This window comes from Sylvia atricapilla, chromosome 2 (assembly GCF_009819655.1).
Source record: "Sylvia atricapilla isolate bSylAtr1 chromosome 2, bSylAtr1.pri, whole genome shotgun sequence".
Taxonomy (NCBI): domain Eukaryota; kingdom Metazoa; phylum Chordata; class Aves; order Passeriformes; family Sylviidae; genus Sylvia; species Sylvia atricapilla.
In genome coordinates this window covers 100,127,377-100,151,165 of record NC_089141.1, presented here as the reverse complement: position 1 = coordinate 100,151,165, position 23,789 = coordinate 100,127,377, and the positions used below count along the sequence as shown (strand labels likewise).

The 23,789-nt window shown below is 37.4% G+C and overlaps 1 protein-coding gene across 2 annotated transcripts in view; it reads left to right on the top strand.

Annotated features, from left to right (window-relative positions):
* Positions 1-23,789, top strand: part of MAP3K15 (mitogen-activated protein kinase kinase kinase 15) — an 86,890-nt gene that overhangs the window by 43,032 nt on the left and 20,069 nt on the right. For both annotated transcript variants that reach the window (XM_066313949.1, XM_066313950.1), the window contains 11 exons: positions 1,223-1,329; positions 9,471-9,641; positions 10,533-10,645; positions 11,651-11,810; positions 12,430-12,580; positions 12,982-13,089; positions 14,204-14,253; positions 17,217-17,312; positions 18,712-18,799; positions 22,362-22,495; positions 23,130-23,257. In XM_066313949.1, the coding sequence (XP_066170046.1) occupies positions 1,223-1,329; positions 9,471-9,641; positions 10,533-10,645; positions 11,651-11,810; positions 12,430-12,580; positions 12,982-13,089; positions 14,204-14,253; positions 17,217-17,312; positions 18,712-18,799; positions 22,362-22,495; positions 23,130-23,257 (1,306 nt within the window). The remainder of the gene's footprint in view (positions 1-1,222; positions 1,330-9,470; positions 9,642-10,532; positions 10,646-11,650; positions 11,811-12,429; positions 12,581-12,981; positions 13,090-14,203; positions 14,254-17,216; positions 17,313-18,711; positions 18,800-22,361; positions 22,496-23,129; positions 23,258-23,789) is intronic.

The window sequence follows — 23,789 nt, the reverse complement described above, 5'->3', positions numbered from 1 at the left end:
TGGCTCTTGCTTGTTCTCCTGTGCTTCATTGTTTGTTAAGCTGTGATTCAAAGCTGAGGCTAAATGGGAGCAGTTGTTAGGTTGTTTAAGTTTGGCTTGTCTGTTGGGCAGTTTCAGGGGATAGAGACTCTGTACTTATTTTGCCTGAGAACAAGAGGCTCATTATTAGGTGACTTCTCAAGGTCTCTCCCTTCTGTTTTAGTAATTTTTAACTTCCTTAAAAAGAAAAAAGCAAAAATCCCTACTGAATCAAGATGCTTGCCCTCCTCTTTCCTACCTTTCCTCCCTCCCCCCACAAAGTTAAATATATTTTGAAATTAAGAAAATGCATTTGTTATGACCCTTGTATTGGCTAGAGATGCCCAAACTGAGAACTATAATTCAACAAAACACTAATTTGCTTTTAAAATATAACTGCACCTTTTTTCTTGTTTTAGTTTCTTTATATAAAGTCCTGCTTTTGCTAAAACACAGCCTGTGTGGTGTCTTTCCAAATTGGCAGTCTGTGTATTTAACATCCATTTTCAAATATGACTTCAACCATTCTATAGAATTTTTGTCCCATGAGGAGCTAAGTTGGTTATTTCTTGTGTATTAATGGGTTGTGAGAGCAATGGGTGACCACATCATCCTTCATTAACAAACTTTCCATTCTGAAATGCATATTTTCCTTCAGTACTTTTTCCAACTTAATTTGGATTGGTTCTGGTAATCATGAAAGGTCTCCCTTGAGAAGTGTACTCATCTCAAAACGTTTTTGAACAAAAACATTAAGTAGCACGAGGCCCTTTGAAATGTCAGTAAACTGGCCTCTTCAGCACTGTAGATGTGGGTTACCCCTGAGGAACCAAAATGAGTGCACAGGTGGCTGATGTTCTGTAGAGACAGCTGTGGTTGAGTCCACGGTGACCTGGTGAGGAGTCATTCATCAGGAGATCTGGCTGAAAAAGCCAGACTTGTCTTCTCTTCTTCTGGTGCTGGGAGTGTAATTGATCAAACTGGCTACAGGGATTCAGTAGTTTGGGCATTGTGGGGAGGAAGAGGCAAGCACTGGCATGGATAGAAAAAATCCCTGTGTGTTCCTACACAGCCTTCGTGGCTGTTTCTCTGACACTACCTGAGAAACTGTCTAGTGATCGTGATACATTTTAGCTTAGTGATGCTCTCCTCCTTTCCTTTTACTCCACTTCAGTCCTTATTTTATTTTTTTATTTCATACCAGGACTATGATGCTATGGTGAAGCTGGTAGAAACACTAGAAATGCTTCCTACCTGTGATCTGGCTGATCAACACAACATTAAGTTTCATTATGCTTTTGCATTGAATCGGTAAGGATGATTGATTGAAGTTGTTTCAATTTAATTGCTCTTCCATATGGCCTTATATATAAATTTGTAGTGCAGGTAATGTCAAATTCCCTTCCCTTTCTGCACACATTGATATTCATCACAGTCATCTCTCCTTAATCCCATACTTACTGTGCATCAGGACAGTTTGTAACATTTGAAACTCTTGTTTTCAAGAGTTTCAACAACTGTCATTTTGTGAAGAAGCAGAAGAGAGTGGGTCTGTTCCAAAGACGACCTCACTAACTGCAGAAGACTCCAGTGATACCAAGGGGTTCTTGGTCAGTCTGAGGTTGTTTAACCTGAGTCACTGATTATTCTGAATGTCTTCAAAAGTTTAGTGTGATAGGATTATGAGTGATTTATTAAAGTAACATGCTCTGCTTGATCCATGAATGCACATTCATGGTAGAGTTTCCTTGGAAGGCTGGATGGTCATCAGGACCTGCAGGCACATGATTACTTTAGGAAACACTGAAATATTACTGAACTCTTCTAGCTAGGTACAGATTTTTGTAGTACCTATATATAATAATTACTCAATTTCTTAAGAATTTACTTGAAGGTTGTCAGAGAAAATAGATCTAATGCAAATGAAATCACATGGAATAATAAAAGTAACTGGCTAGAAGCAATCCACATACTGTTAAAGATTGTGGTCTACAAGCTAACTAACAATTAGCATTGGACAACATCAGGGTGGCATAAATCAAAGAGATTAAGAACTTAATAACAGATCTGGAAACACAGTTCCTATGGCATTTTTTGGAAAATGGTAATAAGTCTGGTCCTATGTGACAGTTTCATCAGACACAAGAGTAAACACTAAACTATTGCTCAGAAAAATACTGCATATGGATTTAGCACTATTTTTCAGAACTTTAAAAAAATTATTTCAGGAATTTGACTCAAAATGTTTAAATTTGCCAGTAAGAAAAATTCTAGAATCATGCTTTGTCCTTAGGTAATGTCCTTATATAATCAGTATTTAAAACGTTTTCATTTAGATGTGCATAACAAATTTGGCAAGCTCCTTTACTGTCTTGGTCTTCAAATTCTTTCTATTTTGAGCAGCATGTGAAATCCATGCCATTAAATCTTCTGTTTTGACAATGCCAATAGCACCCTGGTAAGACAAGATAAAATTAATTGCTCATGAACTTGCTTTCCCTGTCAACAGCTTTCATTAAATCGATTATTAACCCAAACCAGCATGACTCTCCTTGTTTTCTTCTGGGAACAATTTAAACTTTTCTATAGAAAAGATTTTTCAAAAATAAATGACTGGTTTTTTATTGGTAAGAATGTAGAATTTAGATTCTGCAGATGTTTTTTGCCTTCTTCAAACAAAACAATGGACAAAACTTAAAAGCTGAGACCTAAACATTTTTTGAGCAGGTCCAGTTAGTTGAAAATGATCCCTAAAATGTTGCATTTAGCATTGTGGTTCCATGAAATTTTTGAATCCCAAATTTTGTCTGTTTTAAAACCAAATTATTTTTAGGGATTTCTATCAGAACCTATCTTTAAAAATAAAGAACTATATTTTCAATTCATATTCTATTTATTTCAGCATACAGAACAGTATTAATGTTGGTTGGTACAGCTGAGAGAGCCCGTTGGGAAAAAAAATACATCATATGCAGAACAGAATTAGCAGCTGTAAGAATATCTGACCATATAGAATGTTTATGTGTGCTTAATTCCATTAAAAACTATGATCCAGAGAGAGTGATTAGTTTAATTTTCTCTTGGACTCTGTAGCAGCTCTCTTGGCTATTTAGTCTCACTTGCGTGGTCCAGTCAGAGTTACTCCAGTGGAAGCAAAGGCTGTGGGGCTGTTTCTGGGCACCTCAGGGCTCTGCTGCTTCAGCAGGTGGACACAAGCCCAGTCTGAAGCACAGCTGTGTGTAGGTCCAGGTTAACAAGTAATGCTAAAGTTTTATTTTAGATTCTGAGCCATTCCAGCCTAGGTGCATGTCCTCTGCCTCAGAGCCAGCCTGGGTCTGACCTGGCTTGGATCATAAGCAGAGCAAGCTTGGGCCTCACCGATGGGTACTGTATAGACAGGTACTAAGGCACTTACTGTCAGGTGTAGGGCAGGCAGACACTTTGATGCTGATTTCTGGAGCCCTGATTCATATGGTAGATGTTCAGGCACAGCCTCTCTCCTAGACTGCTGTTTTCCCCTCTGGTTGCTATTTCAGAGCAGAATTGAGAGCATCTTGGATTTGTCGTCTCTCATGTCTGTTATCAGAGGCTAACAATGGATGTTTGCAATGACAGGCCTGTGCTTGTTTCCAAGCCTGGGCAGTCTGAATACATCACCGTCCTAGATGCTTGTTTAGAAGATCTAGGGAGCAAAGGGCTATTGCTTTTCCACTGTCCTCAGCTAAGTAATTTGGGTGTAACACAGGAAAAGAGCAGAAGGTGCTCTCTTCTGTACAGACATGGGCTGGTTTAAGACATTGTTGCCTCCTAGCTGAGATATGTCTAATTGTATCTTAATTTAGACGTCTTTAGGTATAATTTCAGTCCAAATGTGCAACATGAGTATTTTCAGTATTTGTATTCACAGCTGTGGTATGAAGTTAGGTGCTGTGCAATTGAGGGCTGGGTGTTCTAGATGTGGATGGCTGTTTGTTTCAGTCCATGGGTACACCTTGCCTGGGAGGCAAGCACTGTGTAAGGAAAATTTTCTAATTTGTCTTATTTACCAGGGCTGGAGTTATAATGTCCTGGAAGCTTGCAAAGAGTCCCAAGGGTAGGCCGAATTCTGTTCAAAACAGAGTAGACTTTAAAACCAAACCCAGTCCTGGAAGGAGGCCAGAACTCTAAAAATTTCAGTCTCTTTCCAGGGCACTGCTATCTTCCTTTATATTAAAGATGAGGACAGCTGCAGTCACTATTATTTAACTCAGCATGCTGTGTTTTAACGAGCAACATATTCCAGTACCATAATAAAAGAAGGCAATTAACAAGTGAAGGGTGTAATAGGGTGCAAGTAGAAAATCACTAGTAATTGTGAATAATACTAGTAATTGTGAATAATACTAGTAATTGTGAATAATAGTAGCCACAGAAAATTGTTCCCATTGATAAGCACTGGAGTATTTAAAATGTTCTGTTCTGTGATTACTCAAATTTAGTAAAAAAACATGTTGTAGGCCTCCTCATTTTATATGCCTGGCTTTCATGAAGTACCTGAAGTGTATATGAGGGAGGGGAAAAGGCTTTTTTTTTTTCTTTGTCACATCTGTCTGGAGGCTTGCAAATTTAGTTCTTGTCAAAGCCTAATTTAGGGTCTTGTTTTCCTCATTCACTGTTTCAAATATTGAAGATTCTAGAAGCAAATTGCATCCTCAGTGATATGTATCTTAACTCAAAAATTAGTTTCTGGGTTTAAGTGAGTACTAACTCTAATTGAAATAACTTCTTATTTTTTTAATAATTAAGAATTTTTTAAATGTTTTTGCTGCAGGTTTCTGTACAGTTAGTAGTAGTTCAGATCATCTGCCATGGAGTCATTAAGACATGAAATGAAAAGGAAACCAAATGCTGACTCCCTTGAGAAAATACTTTTCATTAATTATAGTCTTCTCTGTCTAGCTAGATGGAAACAAGCCATACAGGGGAAGATGTGAACAAAAAGCCAAGAGAAAAAACGATTACACCACGTTACCTACAGAGTGAACTAGTTCTTGTCCCAGTGAAATCCATGCTGTTCCTGTTAACTTTGTTGGGCAAAGGCATGGTTCACTGAGTGTGGTTCTGGTTCTGTAACCATGCCAATGGTTAAAGCTGGTAAAACCAGTCTGTAAAGCAAGAAGATTTTGTTGGTTTAGGAAAATCTAGGCCTCCTTATAAAGACTGGAGTGTAGAGAAGGATTCACCATCAAGAGGATGGATTTGGAGAGCAAGAAAGGAGCTATGATATCAAAGAGAAATGGGGAAAATTTTTTTTTAAACTGTGTGTTCCAGGTGTTATTCCAGGTGAGATGCTGTGACAGGAGTTTGTTGCCCTACAGATAATTCAGAGAGGTAAAGGAGGAGTGGACAGTTGGATAAGACATGGAGACAGATGCAAGAGGCTTGTGTAGACCAGGGAAGTGAGAAGACTGCTTCTGTCATTGAAGAAACAAGGTAGAGTCAGCAGACAGATAAATCATGTGGCAAAACTGCAGTGAGCAAGCTAGAAAACTGGCAAGTGATTCAGCCAGCAGTTTCTGGAGGATACAAGCTGTCAGGCAAAACTAAACTGGCAGCAGAACACTGGCATGAATTTCGAGGAAGTGATTAGAGGCTATAAAGGTGCCCTGCAGACAACTTTAGTTTTATGAAAAAGAATTTCCATGTAGCCATTTCTGTTTGAAAAACCTTAGTTTATTGAAGATTTCTTCATGCAGAAACAATTCCATGTCATTGATCATTCCCTCCATTTCAATTTTTTTCCTTAATCCTAATAATTTAGTTTCCCTTTTAAATAAAGCTTAAAACTGTACACAGTACTGAAGATTCATGTGTCGCGTACTTGTAAAAGACATCATGATTTTTCATTTTTAACTTTTTTTACTCCTTGTTCATTTCCTTTTAATTCCTAACACTGTGCTAGGGGAGACTTGGCAGTATTTTATTGACCCCTAGGGTATTTTCATAATTGCCCTAGTTTTTGGAAGTAACTCATAGATCTCTCTTAACTAGCAGCAGTTTCTGATGCTGTCGTATTCAGATAATGTAGATTTTCTCAGTTTGATTTCTCTGCAAGTTTTCACAAGATAAGGTTTGCAGTCAGAGGACTAAAATGTGCTAACAAAGAAACCAGTAAGGGAAAAAAATAGTTTTATGAAACACTTCCCAAGGCCTGTGGGGTTTTTTTAATATTGTGTCTAAATAAGTTGTAGTAGTACTCTTTTTTTACCTCATTAACCATTGAAGCTGTATTTTGAAAGAATTTTCAGATTGTGAATAGTGATTCTAAAAACTCTGTCCCCTAAACCCAGAAAAAATATGGAGAGTCGCTCATATTTTCACTGTGTGTGTATGCAAACTTCTTTAAGGTAGGACATATCTTCTCCCAGATATGGAGAGTTTAACAGATTGTGTGTTGAAGAGCACCATTGAAAAAGCCTATTTCAAAATTCTGTTTCATTCCTTAAGCTGACTTGTTTGTGTGATGCCATAGGGGACATTTGCATTTCAGTGCAAGGTGGCCTGTAACCTCCAAGGAGCAGTAAAATGAACTGGTAAGGTCCTTTCTGTAGCAGGCTATTGGGATTCTGCTCTGGCTTATAAAACCTGATATTCAGGGGATAAACTTTGCAAATCTCACCTGCTGCACCAAGTTAATCCATAAGGAGAACATTTTCTGCCTTCCTTCTTGTCTTGGTTTGGGAAGACAGGTATCTGCCAGGGAAAGCCGGAGCTTCCCTTGGAATGGAGAATGTAAACCACCACCACCACCCCTTTTCCCAATTATCATTTTTTTCAGTTAAAACCTTTTAGGCAAAAGATTTTGGAAATAGAAATAGCAGCTCTTTACTAATATATAACAAAACAAACAAACAAATGAAAACAACTACAGCATTGATAACAAAAAACAGTACCAAGAACTTCAAGGACTTTGCTTCACAAAAAAATAACCCAAGGCAGTTTGGTCTGGGTGCCTTTGTAGGATCCTCAGAGCACCAAGCTGGGAACAGTGGAAAAAAAAGTCTCGGGCTGGTAACTGCAGAGTGGCAGAAATGTCCTGGCAGAGCAGAGGCAGGGTCCCGGCAGGCAGGGGGATGCAGGGTCACGCTGTAGCAGATGAGCAGCGCTGATGGAACCACGACAGTGGGGCAGGGCTGGCCCAGCTCTCGCAGGGCGGCAGAGGAGCTCGGAACTCCAGGGTGAGCAGATGGTGGCAGATTTCCCAAGACTGGACTGCAGTGAAATCCGCCAGCAGGAGCACCAGCACAGCCGTGCTTTCTCCCCCAACTCCGAAAACCAGACAGCCTGGCTACCTGAAGCTCTGTCCTTTTTTCTGCCCCAAAACGCCACCCGCCTCCGAGCTTTGACCATCCCTTTGTTTTGTTAAATAGTCTTAAGTACGACATTTAATCTCCTTGGTAACTTATGGGGAAAAATTCTTTAGAGTAAAAAGGAACAAACCTAACCCCCAACACTTCTCATGCCTGTTCATCTATACAGTATTTCAGCTTTCCCTGTTCAGAGAGTCTGTGGCATCTCCATCCTTGGAGGTTTAATAAATTCAGCTTTTCAGCCAAGGCTGCCATGGTCTAGTGCTGGGCTATGGACCTGTCGTGAGAGGGAGATTCTATTAGATGACCTCCAGCAGTCCTTTATGACATGTTTTTTTGTGATTCGTTCTAGTGTGGCTTTAAATGGGGGCTGGGGAGCATGGGGAAGCTAACATAGTTGAGATTGGTTTAAAAAATAGAAGTCAGTGCTAAGCCTTAAGGGTTTAAAGTAATCTCTTCTACTCTGTTGATAACACCACAGATCTGTTTCAAGGCACCTTGAAAGAAATTATGAGCTGTCAGGCATGCAGACCTGAAAGTATGGGGTCTGAAATAAGAACTGAAAATCTGTTTTGGTCAAGCATAACAGGTTCTGCATATTAGCCCACAGAATATTTTCATACTGACTTCAGAAAACTTGCTTGTAGCTTATGTGATCTTTCAGGTTGTTTGGGTTTTTTTCTTTGTTTGCCCTCTCTTTTTGGGATTTAGAAGCTGATAACTTAACCCCACAGTTTTTACCTTCTGTTTATTTCTTGAAAACCTGAAAAAAATATACTAACTTTCTCACTGTGTGGTCATTAGAGAAGACCAGTATTTATTTCAGAGCAGTTAATCTGAAGAAAAAAACGCTTTAAAATATTCAAGTACTTGCTGTGAAAGTTTATGCTCTGCCAGTGACATCAAAGGCAGGATAAAACCTTCAGAACCAGCTATAAATCTGTTTAATCTTATTAGATGTTCTCCATCACCTAACATGCACAGAAGACTGAATTTTGCTACAGATGTGTTGTTACTGGTCTTATTGCATCAGCTGGTTACCTAAGGGACAGAGCCCCTTTCCAGTAAATATTAATCCTTTTGGGGCGTGCAAGTAATAAATTTACCAGAAACCTTTCTCTGCTACTGGTATTGCTGACAAAGTAATCACAGTTTGTAGGCCTGTTCATGGATACCTAGGTGGGGATTGGAAAATTGTAGACAGTTCTAAAAAGGGGTTGGTAAATATTTTAAATCTCTCTGGTGATGAAAAAAAATGTTGAAGAGGCTATTAAACTCTTAAGCTGTGTTTGCATTACTCTTGCAAACGTTGTTTGTTCTAAGTGACTTTTTGCGGTAAATACTGAGTTCTAAACTTAGAAAAACAGCAAGGTAAATGGGGGCAAAAATTCCGATTGTTTAATAATAATAAGGAATGGAAATGTTATTTAATCACTGTTTTCTTATTAACACAATTGTTAAATATTTGTCAAAAGATGCCATATCACAGCTGTTTGTTTTCCAAATTTTTTTTCTAATTTGAAGAATTTTAATTAAGAAATACAGTTCAATGTTACTCTTTTATTCTTGTTGCAGTTCAAAGGCTCTATATTGAGCTCTGTCATTCTTTTGGGTAAGATTGGATTGACCTGGCTTCTCCTGCAATTAGTTGGTATTTCCTGGTATTGTTTTTGGATCCTCTGGATTCAAGATTACAAATCTTGGACGTAGCTGAATGATCTGTCCCACTGAATGCTGCAAATGGCCATTTTTGTTAAGTGCTGTCAGGAATGAGCATTAAACAAGCACTTTTTTCTCATTGCAGGCTGTGCAGAGTGTATTTGTGTACACAGGAAGGAATCAAGTTAGATGGCAGATTTTTATCGTAGAGGAGTTCTGGGTTTGCATCAGTTCTTACGTGAGCTACACGTAGAGACCAATGATAGGAGAGTGGATTTGGGTTTTATCAACAATAAACAATCATGCCTTGATCTTAATAAAGCCGTGTGTATATAGTAATGAAGGATGGATTGTGGGATAGGTGAGGGATGCTGTTGTTCTCCCATTTTGCAGTTACTGTTTCAGGTCTGAACTAATTTATTTTATTCTCTGTATTGATTTCAGAAGAAATAATGCAGGGGACAGAGAGAAGGCACTACAAGTTATGCTTCAAGTCCTGCAGACATGTGATCACCCTGCTCCAGACATGTTTTGCTTATGTGGGAGGATCTACAAGGATATGTTTCTTGATTCTGACTGTAAAGATACCAACAGTCGAGATCGTTCCATTGAATGGTAACAGAAAGAAAAAAAGAAAAACACAAAAAAATCTGTTTAAGAACGTTTACAGACTTTTGACTTCTGGATATGAAAAGCAGGGCTGCAGTAATTAGAAGATCAGTTGTTCTACTTATCTCTGTTTTTCAGGGTCCTGTCTAAGTAGTTTACTGAGCATCAGATCTTTGTATATGTATTTCCTTGCTTCTCTTTATCAACTCTCCTGGAAATTGAATGATGCACTTTATTAGGAGGGATGTTGATTGACCTGTGTCTTTGTCAAGGAAATATATAATTACTGTGTCTCAAGGCCAAAATTAAATACTAGTGAGACTGTGGAGTTATGTTTGTCCTCTGTGCAAGGATGGTTTCCATGCTGGATCCCCAGGAAATGCAATGATCTACTGATTATATATAAGGAAAATATATATTTTCCTTATATATAAGGAAAAATAGTGATAAACTGTATTATAAAATATTTTAAGACATTAAGGCATGCATATGCATGCAGGCTCTCACTGACATGCTGTTTATATAGGTATGTTTGTTTAATCACACTTCTGAGTACAATAATTTTAGCAATGTGGGTTTGAACTGTAATTGTGAAATATTCTCCCCCACCACCTCTCTTTCACCTGACATGCAACATGGATGGGTAGCAGTAAACTTGCAAGCTTCAGGTGGATCTCTGGATCCTGCACCATTCAGGTGGCAGGCATTCAGCCTGTGTCAACTGTGTCTCAGTTACCTTTAATGAATATGAAGCTTTAAAACAAAGGGTTTGGGGCCATTGGTGCCAACTAGCCATATAATCCTTACAGTTAATCAATAGCTTGAAGTACCTACCAAAACTTTGCAGTATTTCAGTTCTCCTAAACAGAGATGTGAGTTCTTGACTCTTCTCTGCAGGTATCGCAAAGGATTTGAACTCCAGCCAACTCTGTACTCTGGAATTAACCTGGCAGTTTTGCTGCTTGTTGCAGGACAACAGTTTGAAAGCTCAATGGAACTGAGAAAAATAGGTAAGTACCACACACAGTGCCACAGACAAGTTTTCTGCCTCTTCCTGTGAAGAAAACAAAATACTTGGTTGCAGACAGAAAGGTGGTTTGGCTTTTTGTGGTGGGTCCTGGATGGCAGTCTAAAGCACAGGGATCTCAAAGGCATTTTTCCTTCTGGCTGCCTCAGAGCAGCTTTCTGGTAACATTGCCCATCTAAAGGGCTCCAGAGATGGGAAACAACAAAGGACCAACTTCAGCACATCTGTAAACTGCCTTTACTGCACCACAGAGATTATCCCATTGCAGAGCCAACAGGGCACAGAGACAGTGTGGCCCAGTTCTCCTCAGGAATGCCAGGAAAGGATCCAAAGGGTTTCTGTTGTCACTGAGTTGAGAGATCCACAAGAAATACTGCCTGGAAGGATCTACTAGGACAGTTACTTGTTGTCTACCTAGAGTCAGTCACAGCTTCCGTGTATGTGCCAACTAAAACACATCACTCTACATTTACAAAGAAATCCCATAATATAAACAGATACGCAGGTCTTCCCAGGAAGCTGATTGTTGAACATTGTATTTGGAATCTTTATTGTCTGAAATGCATATTTGAGCCTTAAATGTTAAATATGCAAAGGTGGCTTTAAACTTATTCCTCTGACCCTGCTCTGGGGTGGACTTGTGCGAACCTCTAGCCATGGATCTCTTGCAGTAAATGCAGATGAAGACAGATTTGTGCATCTTACATTGAGAATCAGGAGGCAGATGACCCAGACAGGAAGCAAAAGAGGTTTTTCAGCACTGTGTAGTAGGAGTTCTGGTTTTCTGAACTATACCAGGCATATGATTTACAGATCCTGCCTCTGTATTGTGCAATGTTGTTTTCAGGGGAAAACTTACTCCTCTTTATTTTCATCATTAATGCTTAATCTGGTCTTAAATTAGTCTTTTACTGATCAACTTACCAGTAAAAACACAAAAGAGTGTTTTACTGATAGAAAATTGCGATTTCTATTTGAAATTTTGCAGGTGTACGGTTAAACAGTTTATTGGGAAGAAAAGGAAGCCTAGAAAAAATGAATAATTACTGGGATGTGGGACAGTTCTTCAGTGTGAGCATGCTGGCAAATGATGTTGGTAAAGCAGTACAAGCAGCAGAGAAGCTTTTTAAGCTGAAACCTCCAGTGTGGTATGTGGTAGAAGGCTAAGTACTAAGTACAGGTACTAAGTTACGGGGAAATACATTAATTAAAAAAATCTTGCAGTCACATGGATAATTAAACTGGATTTTCCATCTTAGATTGTTTGCAACTCTGTCTTTATGCTCTGTTCTTTTATTACAAGAAGGAAAGGGGAAGTTATGAAATTAAGTTATCCAAAATTGTCAGGTTATATCCCATTGAAGCACGTATTTTATAAGAAGGAATTTGGATATTCGTAATGATTCCTTATGAAGCATTTATGAAAAGATTGTGAAACCAATGTTTTCAGAGTTTAGCTAGCTGCTGCTTCCCTCCCCTACCATCTTCTAGGTCATCATATCCTGTCTAATCCCCATGTAACTACTTGTGTAACTGTACCCATTTGCAAAAAGCCATTGTTCATGAACATCCATGTGAGCTTATGACTTAAGGCTTTGTCTAAACTTGCTATTCTTTCCAGAAATCTGTAAAAACCAACACTACCATTTCCATTGTGGTAGCTTCTAAAACACATTTTATTTTGGATGTCTGAGTCAGTTAAGTGGTTTTAGAATCTGGTCAAATTTTGTTTTCTCTCTGTTAACTCACTAATTCAATACATTCTAGGTACTTGAAATCATTAGTTCAGAATCTGATGTTAATTCAGCGTTTCAAGAAACTCACCATAGAACATTCTCCTAAACAAGAAAGATTGACTTTCTGGCTAGATATAATTTTTGAGGCAACGAAAGAAACAACTAATGGACTGAGATTTCCAGTAAGATGTTATGTCCAAACAAGTTTTGTATGTTTTATGTTTCTGGATAGGATATTACATGAACTGGAAGACTCTAAACATAATACTTAAAAACTTAACTGCCTGTTATTTCACTGCATGAACCAAACCCCTGTACTCTCTTAATCTTTATGCTATAAAAAAAATTAACCCACCACCCTAAAAGCATTCTGAGAAATACTTGTAAGTCTCCTATAAAAAATTGTGATAATGTTATTCTGCTGTTCGTAAAAGCACAGACTTTTCCTGCCTTGTCTTGCTGTCCTGTCTCCCTTGAAAATTTTTCAGGTCTTACCTCAAAATTACCTTTTGTCTGTAACTAAGCAGATACTTAGTGAAGATACTGTAGTGGTTTATTAAGGAAAAATGCTCTCTGTCTTCAGGTTTTGGTGATAGAACCAACTAAAGTCTACCAGCCTGCCTATGTTTCAATCAACAGTGAAGCAGATGAGAGCTCTCTGTCTTTGTGGCATGTCTCTCCCCCTGAAATGGTAAAACTGTCAGCAAGTGTGTTAAATGTACTGATTCACTGTACATAAAATAATTTTTTACATGTAGATCTTGGAGGGCTTTACAATAATTTAAAGTTTGCTACATTTCTGTGAAGCCCAAGCCTCAGTATCTCTTTTTGTGCAGATACAAAATATGACATTTTACAGAAAAAAGGAGTGACTATGATTAGAAATCAAGTAGTTTTGATGTAATTCAGATTTAACTTATCTTGACCATGTCTCTTAGAATTGTGTGGGTTATTTGGTCTGCTCATAATACTTCTTATTAGAATTCTGTGATTTTAGTTGAGATACAGCTCAAAGATTAAAAGTAAACATAAACCCTAGTATTATGTTTAATGTTTTAAGGCATTTTAAGCTTTTACAATTGTAATATTAGAAACTAGAAAAAAATGGCAGCCTGTGACAAGTGAGTGTCAAGGAATAAAATATTTGGTGTCTTGGATTGCTGGATAAGGCACAGGGGATTAAGAAAGGAGTAGGCATAGTTATGGCTATTGTCAGCTCTTAAAAATGAGAAATAATTTCAGTTTTACATTGAAGGACTTGAAATCTGAAATGTATTTTGCCACACTTTTTAAATATTAGAACAACACAGATGGAGAATAGACTAAAACTGTAGAGAGACAGTGTGGAAAAGAAGCATGTTGGAGCAGGACAAGACCACATATTTACCTGGATCTGTGAACAATTTTTCCAGCTCTTGACTCAAAACCTCTTAGGGAGATGGGTGAATTTGCCTTTCCCTTTGAGCCTAGATAAGAGCAGGGCATAGTCTGCTCCATGTTTAATGTGAAATATAGATGTATTGCATCAAAACATTTGTTTGTTATTCTTCAAGTTGAATTTACATGAGGAAATGCGGCCTTTGCTTCCACTCTGTGCCATTTATATTCATTTTTTCTCAAGTGAGTAAAATAGAAATGTATGTGTAAGTTCTTTACCCATATATTAACCTTATTTCAAAATATGGGGAGGAAGAAGGAAAGAGGCATATTGGAAAACCTTTCTTTTGCTTACCATGCTGTGACTTTGTTTTCACTATTAAGTCAAGGTTAAACTGTAGTTGATTTTATCCCTTTGTTCTTTACAGAAACAGATTCATGAATGGAATTTTACAGCTTCTTCCATTAGGGGAATAAGGTATGTCAGTAAACGGTACACTGTCTTTTTGTGGATGTTTTAGATTTCCCTAAGTGGGAAATCTGGATTTCTACCTTACATCTGTCTCTTTCAATGGCCTGTTAAAAGCTTGTTCTGTCCAACCTGCCTTGAAACATCACAGAAGAGTTTGCCTTGCCATGCAGGGGCAGAGCTGTACATTTCTCATAGGAGCACTCAGATCTGAGGGGGTTATTGGGTGTTTGTATTTTCTGGTACACTTCTTGGTTTTCCATTATGTAACTGATTTTTGTAGATTTTTAAAGACGTTTCACTGAAGTTATTGCCATCTCTGCATTTAAAAACATGGGGGGCAGAAGGAAAGAACAGCCCTTAGAACTTCTTGCTTACTTCCATAAGTAAAAGAAAACTTAGTTTTCCTTTAAGTAGAGGAGAGCATAGTGTCTGTTTTCTGTTTGGAATTCAGAAATGCTTCTGGTATGACTTTATTTAAATACCTGCTAGCTAAAACTTGAACTATTAGAGAACTAATGAATGAGGCATAAATGTAGTTTTTGCTATGGAAAGAAAAGAATTCTTAAGCAGGAAGTAGACTACTAGTGGAGTTTCTCAAGGTCTAACCTTTAAATAGTTAAGACAGTTCCATTTTGTGATGATTAGATTAATGAAAACACTAGTCACAAGCAAATGGGTCAAAATATTAGTACCAAAAAAGATCAGAATATTATATATAGAGAACAGGATTGTTCTGAGAACTGAAAGGATAGAAGATATTCACATTTGGTGTTAATAATTCCAAAATGCATGACTACATTTAGAAGGTAGATTATGTATATTAAGTTGGGCTGCTTTGCTGCCAGAAGGGTGAGGGACAGAGCACCAGGACAGGAAAAAAATATAAACCTGTCTCCTCTCTGAATCATTCAGGCTGCAGCTAAGAACCAGAGGAACTATAAGTACAGGGAACACCAGGTGGGCTTTTGCCTTCTCTCTGAGCTCCTGAGTCTCTATACTGGTGGATCTGGTCTTTCTAGGGACATAAATGACTGTTGTCTGGGGCCACTTGTGTGACTGCATCAGCTTAAGTGCTTGACAAACCTTCTAATTCAAGTACAAGATGAAATTCAGATACCTAATGGGTTGTTCTGTAGTTCAGAAAGGAGAGGACTTCTAGGCTTTGGTCTTTACACAGGGTGCCTAAAGCTTTAGGTCCCAGGTTTGCCTTCCTTCCCTGAACTTGTTTAATTTGCCTAAGCAAGTAAGCTCAGCAAAGAAGTATTTCTCTGACTAAAGTGAGTGGTGGTTGAAAACTTAAAACTGTGGATTTGGACATAGATTCTATCGTAACTTCAGTATTTTCTTCTTAAAAAAAAAAAGCAGGCTTTGGTTTAAATGAATTTTACATGGTATTTTGTTCTATTACTCCAGTGCAGTGTGAATTACTGAAGTCTGTGGAACTGATTGAGAATAATTCAGCATGAAGTTTCTGTACCACATTAATTACCTTCAGTCAACACAATGCGCAGAAATTAATCTTTGAGAAAGATAACTTTAATCAAAAGGAAGCAAGCAATTAATTTCATTTGCTTTGATTTTTAATCACTGCTGAGTGATTAAAAAAACACTGCATTACAAAGCTCAAAGAAGCAATGTTTTTTAAATTTAGTGGAGTCGGATGTTTGCTTTGTATGTGACAACTTTCATTTACTATACTTTTAAAATTGCATTCACTTAAAAAAAATGTGGCCTCAGTTAAAATGCACTCCATCAAAACTCTTAAACTGTATTTATATTAACCAGTTCATCTTATATACCCCATACATGAAAAAGTTTATAATGCAGTATTGTTACTTAGATACTGTCTTGTCTATTCTATATTTGCCTCTAGAAGAATCATCTTGCTCTATCTCTTAGTTCTGAAGTCAGATATGTGCTTGTTTGACTTGTTAGACTGGAAATTGCTAAACTTAATGAAACTAAAGAATGGTGTAGTGTTATTTTCATGTACTGAAGACTAGAAAAGTCTTCAGGCAAAATTCGGATTTTTTTTAATATTTTCCATGTAGCCTTTAATCTTGCTTCAACAGGCAACATCAATTGGTGATGTAACATGTGGCATCGTCACTACAGTGTAGTCATGATTTTAAGTAATTGGCTCAGCAGAAGATAAGCAAAATAGAAGAGTTTGATTGAACAGAACAGGCAAAAAGCTAAGAAATTTTATTAACTGAAGGCACAAAAATACCTTAAGAAGCCTAACAACTTGGGATTATGTAGCAGAATACTGAAGTGCCAATGGTTGGGATAAGTGGTTTATTCCTAGACTTATTTTCATACTGATACTGTGTTTTATGGCATTTCAGTTTTTGCTTCAGTGCATTTAAATGGGATATATATGATGCTGGCAAGATATAATAAGCAATAAATAATCCTTGTTCAGAATTATTGCTGCAATTCAGAGTAAATATTGGTCATCTTACCGGTTTTAAATAAAAAGTATAGACTGAGAAGCATCTGATACACTGTTGGTATTTCCCAGTTCTGTTTTATTGTAGGAGCAATGGAATTATAAAAACCTGAAGCACTTTTCAGTCTTTAAGGAAAGGATTTCTAGATAGCTAAATTAGTGTCAGAGGAATTCACTTTCCATTGAGGTGTCAGCAAGTACCAAGGAGTCTGATGGAATTGTGTAAAAGTAGAAGTGGAGGTGAACAAACCAACCTCAATGCACCTCAGATAAACTAGTATTTTACCAAAGTAAGTAGCAGTTTATTTATCACAATGGAGATAGGATTATAGAATATATAAATAAGCTGAAAACCACTAGTTATAAGGAAAATATGTATAATTACATACTGCTTCTCTGAGGTAATTAACTGTGAAAAAGATGCTTAAGTGTTCATAATTTAAAAAAACCCTCCTCATTGCCCTTTTTTTACAATAGTTATATCCAAAATAACATTTTTCTAATGTAAATTTTACAGCATTTCCAAATTTGATGAGCGATGTTGTTTTCTTTATGTCCATGATAACTATGATGACTTTCAAATCTACTTTTCTACAGAAAACCAGTGCAGTAGGTGAGTTCAGTTTGTTTGGGTGTTGCATGCCTCATCTATATCCTAAATAAAATTGATTTTGTAAAGACTGAAAACGAGTATTTTTGCTTGAGAAACAGATTATTTATTTCTTCACCTATTTTTTCTTAATGAAGAAGCAATGTAAACTTGGTGATGCTTAAGGTGATTAGAGTACCCATTTGACTTCCTGTGTGATTCTGATTAGTTTATCTACAAATCATTATGTCTGAAAAAGGCTTAACCAGTTTAATCTAAATTACAGCTAATATCTTACTTTTCCTTATCTTGGCTATGCTATGTAAGGTGCTACATTGTTTCAGGTTCCCTTATGTGTCTCTTCAGTTTGATTTAAATGAGAGTATCTAAGTGTAATGAGAAATTCTAACTTACATTGTGTCACAGATCCATGTTACTGATTGTACCTGTAGTACAATATATTTTCTGTAGTCTCTAAAAAGTAAGCAGACAAGCTGAATGTTAGGCCTAAATCTTTACAGACCAAATTCTGCCTTGTAACTGCTAGTTGCGAATACGTCTTCTGAATGATGTAGGAGGGAGTTGTTAATACACTTAGGTTTTGGAGTGTAATGGTATATTCACTATTTCTTGCAATAATTGCTACTTATGTATTACATGGAATAAACTCAGGTTAAAGAAAATTACTGGCTTTGCAGAGTGCATTGCATAAAAGGTAGGAAACACTAAAATTAATGTTACCTCCTCAGACTTTATTTGGCAGTGCAATTTGTGCGTCACAAAACGTGGTCAGGTTTTTCATGCCATGTTCAGTGTGCTACAGGAGTCAGTTCAAGACATGTCTCTCTGTGATTTAATGAGAGAGATGTATGAAATTAAATGATGAATGTTTAATATTTTTAAATAATTGCTAACAATTTCTTGTAGAGTTTGGAAAAAAATTAGTGGCTCAGGCAGGGAACTGCAGGAAAAACTGTTCTTGTACTTGAGTATCTCCACCCCAGAGAACTAGAAATAAGTTAAAACCCTGTTCTTCTAGCCACATTACTACTTTTATACTTTTGGCTTTCTGAATGCCTGACAAAGTGCTACATCTCATTTTCTGAAATACTGAGTGATCAGACTGGCAGCCAACCATGTACTGAAAAAGTCTTTGAGTTGAATCTACTGTGCAATTGCAATAACGAGTAACTATTGGGTTCTGCTACAGCAAATAAAATAATTTTATAAATAGTGAGGCTTTTCAGTGTGTGTTTGATGTTCTTCATCATTTAAAATGGGATAAATATGGAGAAAGTCAGTAATGAAAGAAAGCTGTAAACACGCTAGTCCGTTTATTAGCTTGAAAGCTTGCAAGAACCTGCTTTGTCTGCTTCCAGAAGGATACTCTTCTTTGATTTTATGCTATGTATTTCTTTTTTAGATTCTGTGGTTTGGTGAAAGAAATTTTGTCTGATGCAGTTGGCAATACTTTGGAACTAGAAGGAGAAGTAGATGGCGACACATTAGAGGTATGTCAAGGATAAAAGATCTAAGAACTCTGAAACTTGTTCTCAGTCTTCTCTGCATTTTCATATCATATAGTAGAAAGACAAATAGCATTTAAACTCCTTAACTGTATATGAAATTTAAATTCTTTCAAAATTATTTGCACGTGAGATTTGCATTCATTTGAAAAAACTCACATTTTTTATGAACTGGGCCTGTTACTACTATAAACTGTATGAATTCTTAATGAAATGTGTTACTGTGTTTGAATTCTCTTACAAAGAATGTATGGATAAGAATCAACTTATCAACTGGCTCAAGATAAAAAAGATAAAATATTAAATAAATGCTAAGAAAACGGTACTTTAGTTTTTCTGCCTGGTACCTGATACCATTACTACTCTAGGTGATGTCATTTGACAGGCTTCTGTCCCAAAGATATTGTAGATATTTAGGATCAGGTTAATGCACTGCTTTTTCTTATCACTGTAACATCCATGTTAGAAATCCAGTAGCTGTAGGCTTTCTTTATAATTAGTACAGAGAGGAAAAAGGGGAAAAAAACCAACTTGGAAGGATTATTCACATTTCATGTGGCCTTACATCTTCATAAGAGAAAGTGACTCATAACAGATGTCTACGTTTGTAGAATTAAATACATATCCTGTATTTATTAATCTTCTTTTTATTTGTTTTGAAATTTGAAAAGCCACCATAGAAGGTAAGTTGTAAGTTTTATTTGTGGACAATCAAATTTAATCAATCCAATTAATGAGCATGAAAACCCTCCTGTGGCTTGTTTGAGCTGGGCATCTTTCTGATTGTTTCTCATTCCAGCAATTCTCTCAGACAATTCAGAGCAGCTCTTCATGGTAATGAGCTTTTGTAGGACTTGAGGCTTGAGGGGAAGGAAAAGAACATAGAGAACTCTCTGCTGTACTGTTAAATGTAGTTGCCTGTAGTGGGAAAGATGAGGTTTTGCACTGGCACTTGTTTGGCCACAGAATTCTTTCCCCAAGCAAAAAGAACAAATATGCACATCTGTTAAGCCCAGTTTAATACATCCATCTGTGGCCTTGACACAGCTTCAGGGCTTTGCCTTGGTACAGACAGGGCATTATCTATAGCTGCAGATCTTCATATTACATAATTATGTACTCAGCTAATAGCAGGAATATCTCCACAACACAGTCTGCTCAGCTGTATAAGTCGCTCAGAGGATGTGAGCTCATGGTGGGTTGAGCCTTTTAAAAACTAAACTGAAAAAATCACTTGACAATGCATAGCAGGAAACAATGCTGCATGAATGAATGACAGATGGAGATGTGGCTGCAGAAATTAATTTTAAATCTTTGAGCTGTATCTTGAAATTTTCACAGTTGTCACCTTATATTCACTGTCGTAGGTTAGGACACTAAAACAGACATCAGGATTTCTAAAGGGGAGAAATAATTAGCTAAGTCTATAAATTAAGAAAGACACTTAATGCCTTCCTGCAGCTTGAGATCTTACATTTGAGAAGGGACAGTGAGGAAAATGCAGCTTTTTGTGGTCTTGATGGGCTCCACTAGTACAGAGAAAACAGTTTGTACTGCTAATAAAACAGCTTTTTATAATTGGGGAAGAGGAAGAAACAACCTCCTGCAAAGTCTAGGGGAAGAAAATCTTATTTCAGTCAGAATCCTTATGAGAATGTTGTCACAAGGGGTTGTATATTTTATGTATAAACTGCAGTCTAATTTTACAGCTGGCAAGTATTTTGAAGGAGTGTGAATATTGCAGTTCCTTTGGGCTTGGGGTATTCACTTCTGTATATTGATATGAAGTTCCTATCACTTTAAGAGTACCTGCTGTACCCCAGATAGGATATTCTAGAGAACACTGCCCTACAGAAGGTCAGATATGAACACTAGTTTACTTGTACCTACTGGTTGGATTTCACAGCCAGTGGATTGTTTATTCAGATTTTTGGCAACCAACAGTGTTTTATTCAATATTTTTATCTGTTGGGATAAGAAGAGGCAAATGTAAAGTGACATCAGGTATATACAAGTTTATTAAGCTGTCTGCTAACTAGCACTGAACTCTAAATCCTTACAATTTTCATGTATCATGGGACCCAGACTGGAGAACATAGATTTCTCCACAGTAATTAAAGGGTTGGCTTAGGACCAGTCTGTTGCAGATGGGGTTGCTGTCAATCCTAAATTCTGCAATGTGACTGCTGTCTTTTTTCTGCACAGTTTTATGTCATATGATAGCTGTGAAAGCTGGATATGCTCCTACCAAAGAACCTGACGAGTCTTGCATATGGCGTTTTGGGTCAGTTATGCCTATCGTGTAACGAGATTATGTTGTGAACTGTGAAGTGCTGAAATGTGGTAAATGGAGCTGTGCTAAAGCTGTGCTTGCTCCAGTTTAATTCCACTGAGCAGAATATGCTGTTAGGATAAGCGACAGACGCGTTTCCTTTAGCACATTCCATACAGCAGCATGAAACTTGCCTTCTTTGCCGAGGTGAAGGGAGGAGTGTCAGTGACACATGGACACTGCAGCAGCAGAGCTGCAATGTGAACTGGGAAGGCACATCAAAGGAATCCTCCAAGGCTGCATTCTGTGTCAGAGAGTCACATTGGACAACGCAGAAAAAGTGGTCATTGACAGAAAAGTCAGTGGTTGTGGCCATTGTAAAAAGTTTCGTTGTTTATTTTTTAATAGAGAAATCACATGAGGCTACAGAGAATTACCCTGCAGTTTTCCCATACGGGACATCCTCTTGGATGTGGGAAGATACTAGGGGAGATCTGTGTACTCCTAACAATATCCGAGACTATGAAATTGTCCAGTTCCTTTCATTCTTTATAAGTTCCTTGATTTGGATCATGAGCGTGCTGTTCAACCCAACTTCCATATGAAATTTGGTTTTACATTGTGTCTGGGGTACACTTTCATTAGGCATTATTCACTCCTTTAGAGTAGGAGAGTTCTGTCACAAGGTCACTGTATGAGGTGGTGTAAATTAGTGTAGTTTTACTGAAGTCAGTGAACCAGCATTGAGTTATTCAGCTGAAAATATGACCCAGCATGTTTCAGCAGCAGTGGAAACCACCATTATATTTAATAATTTGTGGACAAGGTGAACATTTTTTTTCTGCCCTTTGGAAAAATCTCTTAGTGAGAGGGGTTGTCCTGGTGCAACTCTATGGTTCAGTTACTTTTATCTATTCATTAAACCACTGGTTTCAAAATTTAGGTTACATTCCATATATTTACATGTTCTAAAGGTTCTGTCAGCAGTTCTTAGAGATTATACATGAATGGCTTCTTTTGACAGCACTGTTTCATTTGGTTTATTGGTATGTTCCTTGTTTGGATGAATGCATCTTTCTCCAAGTTGGCCAAGGAGCAAAGCAAGTAAGATGGAAATTTTACAAGTTGTGTAAAGCACCAGGGTAACCTGCTGTCCTACAGCTGCACTGCAGCAACCCCTCTGTGCTGTGCTAAACTGGGGTTAAGGCTCTCTGTAATGTCAAGTGTTAGTGATAACAATTTCTCTGCTGCTTTGTTTATCTTTTCTGCTTTCAGTATGAATATGATTATGATGAAAATGGTGACAGGGTAGTTCTAGGGAAAGGTACTTATGGAATAGTTTATGCTGGAAGAGACCTTAGCAACCAGGTCCGAATAGCCATCAAAGAAATACCTGAGAGAGACAGCAGGTAAGACCTAGTTCATTGTTATATACACACTGTGAACAAAAATGCAGTTGTTTTTTGAAAACTTGTCTCTTCTTAGTATATGTTTCTGTGGGGTTTGTTTATAAAGTCCCAATATACTGAAATTCAGTATATTGAAATATACTATTTCTTCCTACTATCCAAAAGTACCTTTTTGAGAATAAAGACTTTGTATTTTGAGGGAAAATCTATGTTATATATCATAAATATTACAGTTTATTAATCTGTATGCATATCTTTCATTCCAGGAGACATATCTTTGATTTTAGGTTGCACTTGTATCTCATTTGTATTCTTTATGAGGAGGGTGGAAAGCATGAGAGGAGCTCTGGAGTGAAAGACAGTGCTATGTATTGGTACAGAAGACACACATATAAATTCTTGGAGGGCATGTTTCTCCACAGGAGTCCCTCTGAGATCTGTCTCTGTACTTTTTCAGAACAGGCAGTGAACCACGTTGCGTATTCATGTCATGGACAGGATGTTTGCTGAGAATTGGAGTGGTATCCCTAAAATCCATTCTGTGGTCAAACTAGCATTTAAGCATAGCCTAGAACCTTTTCCTGCATGATGAAATAGTCTTTAGTTCGTTTTGTTTGTTTGTTTGTTTTAACAGGTATTCTCAACCTCTTCATGAAGAGATAGCACTGCACAAATATTTAAAGCATCGGAACATTGTCCAGTATCTTGGATCTGTTTCAGAAAATGGATACATAAAGATTTTTATGGAGCAGGTGCCAGGAGGTTTGTATCATGCTGAGTTCGGTCTGCCAAAGGAAAAGCATTTGGGACTGCAAACTGACTGAAAGTCAGTAGATGAGCAATGTGTTTGTGCACTCTGTATGGCTTTTCTGTTGGGATGTTAACTGTATAAGTCCTTTTTCTCATAGAAAGAGTAAATTTGAAGAGTATGGGTCCCAGTACCCTCTCCCCTTTTTGTAATAATTCTAAATTTATAGAGAAGTCATTAAAAGTATTTGATTTCAAATACTTATGTGTTCTAAAACAGTGGAGTTAGAGCTGTATAGTCCAATTAGCTCAAGTGTCTGAATGATGACTGGAGCTTTCAGTATAAGTTTCTCTTTGAGCAGTAACACTGATAGAACAATTAGGTACTGGTTTTTAACTGCCATGTATGAAAAACTGCTATTCCCTAGGTAGATTAGAGATAAAACTGAGAGGTGTTCCTTTCTTATAATTTCCAGTTTCATTCCTCCAGCCTTTTCTGCTAGAGGAAGAGGATGTGAAATCTCTTTGTAACCTCTCTACATTGTTT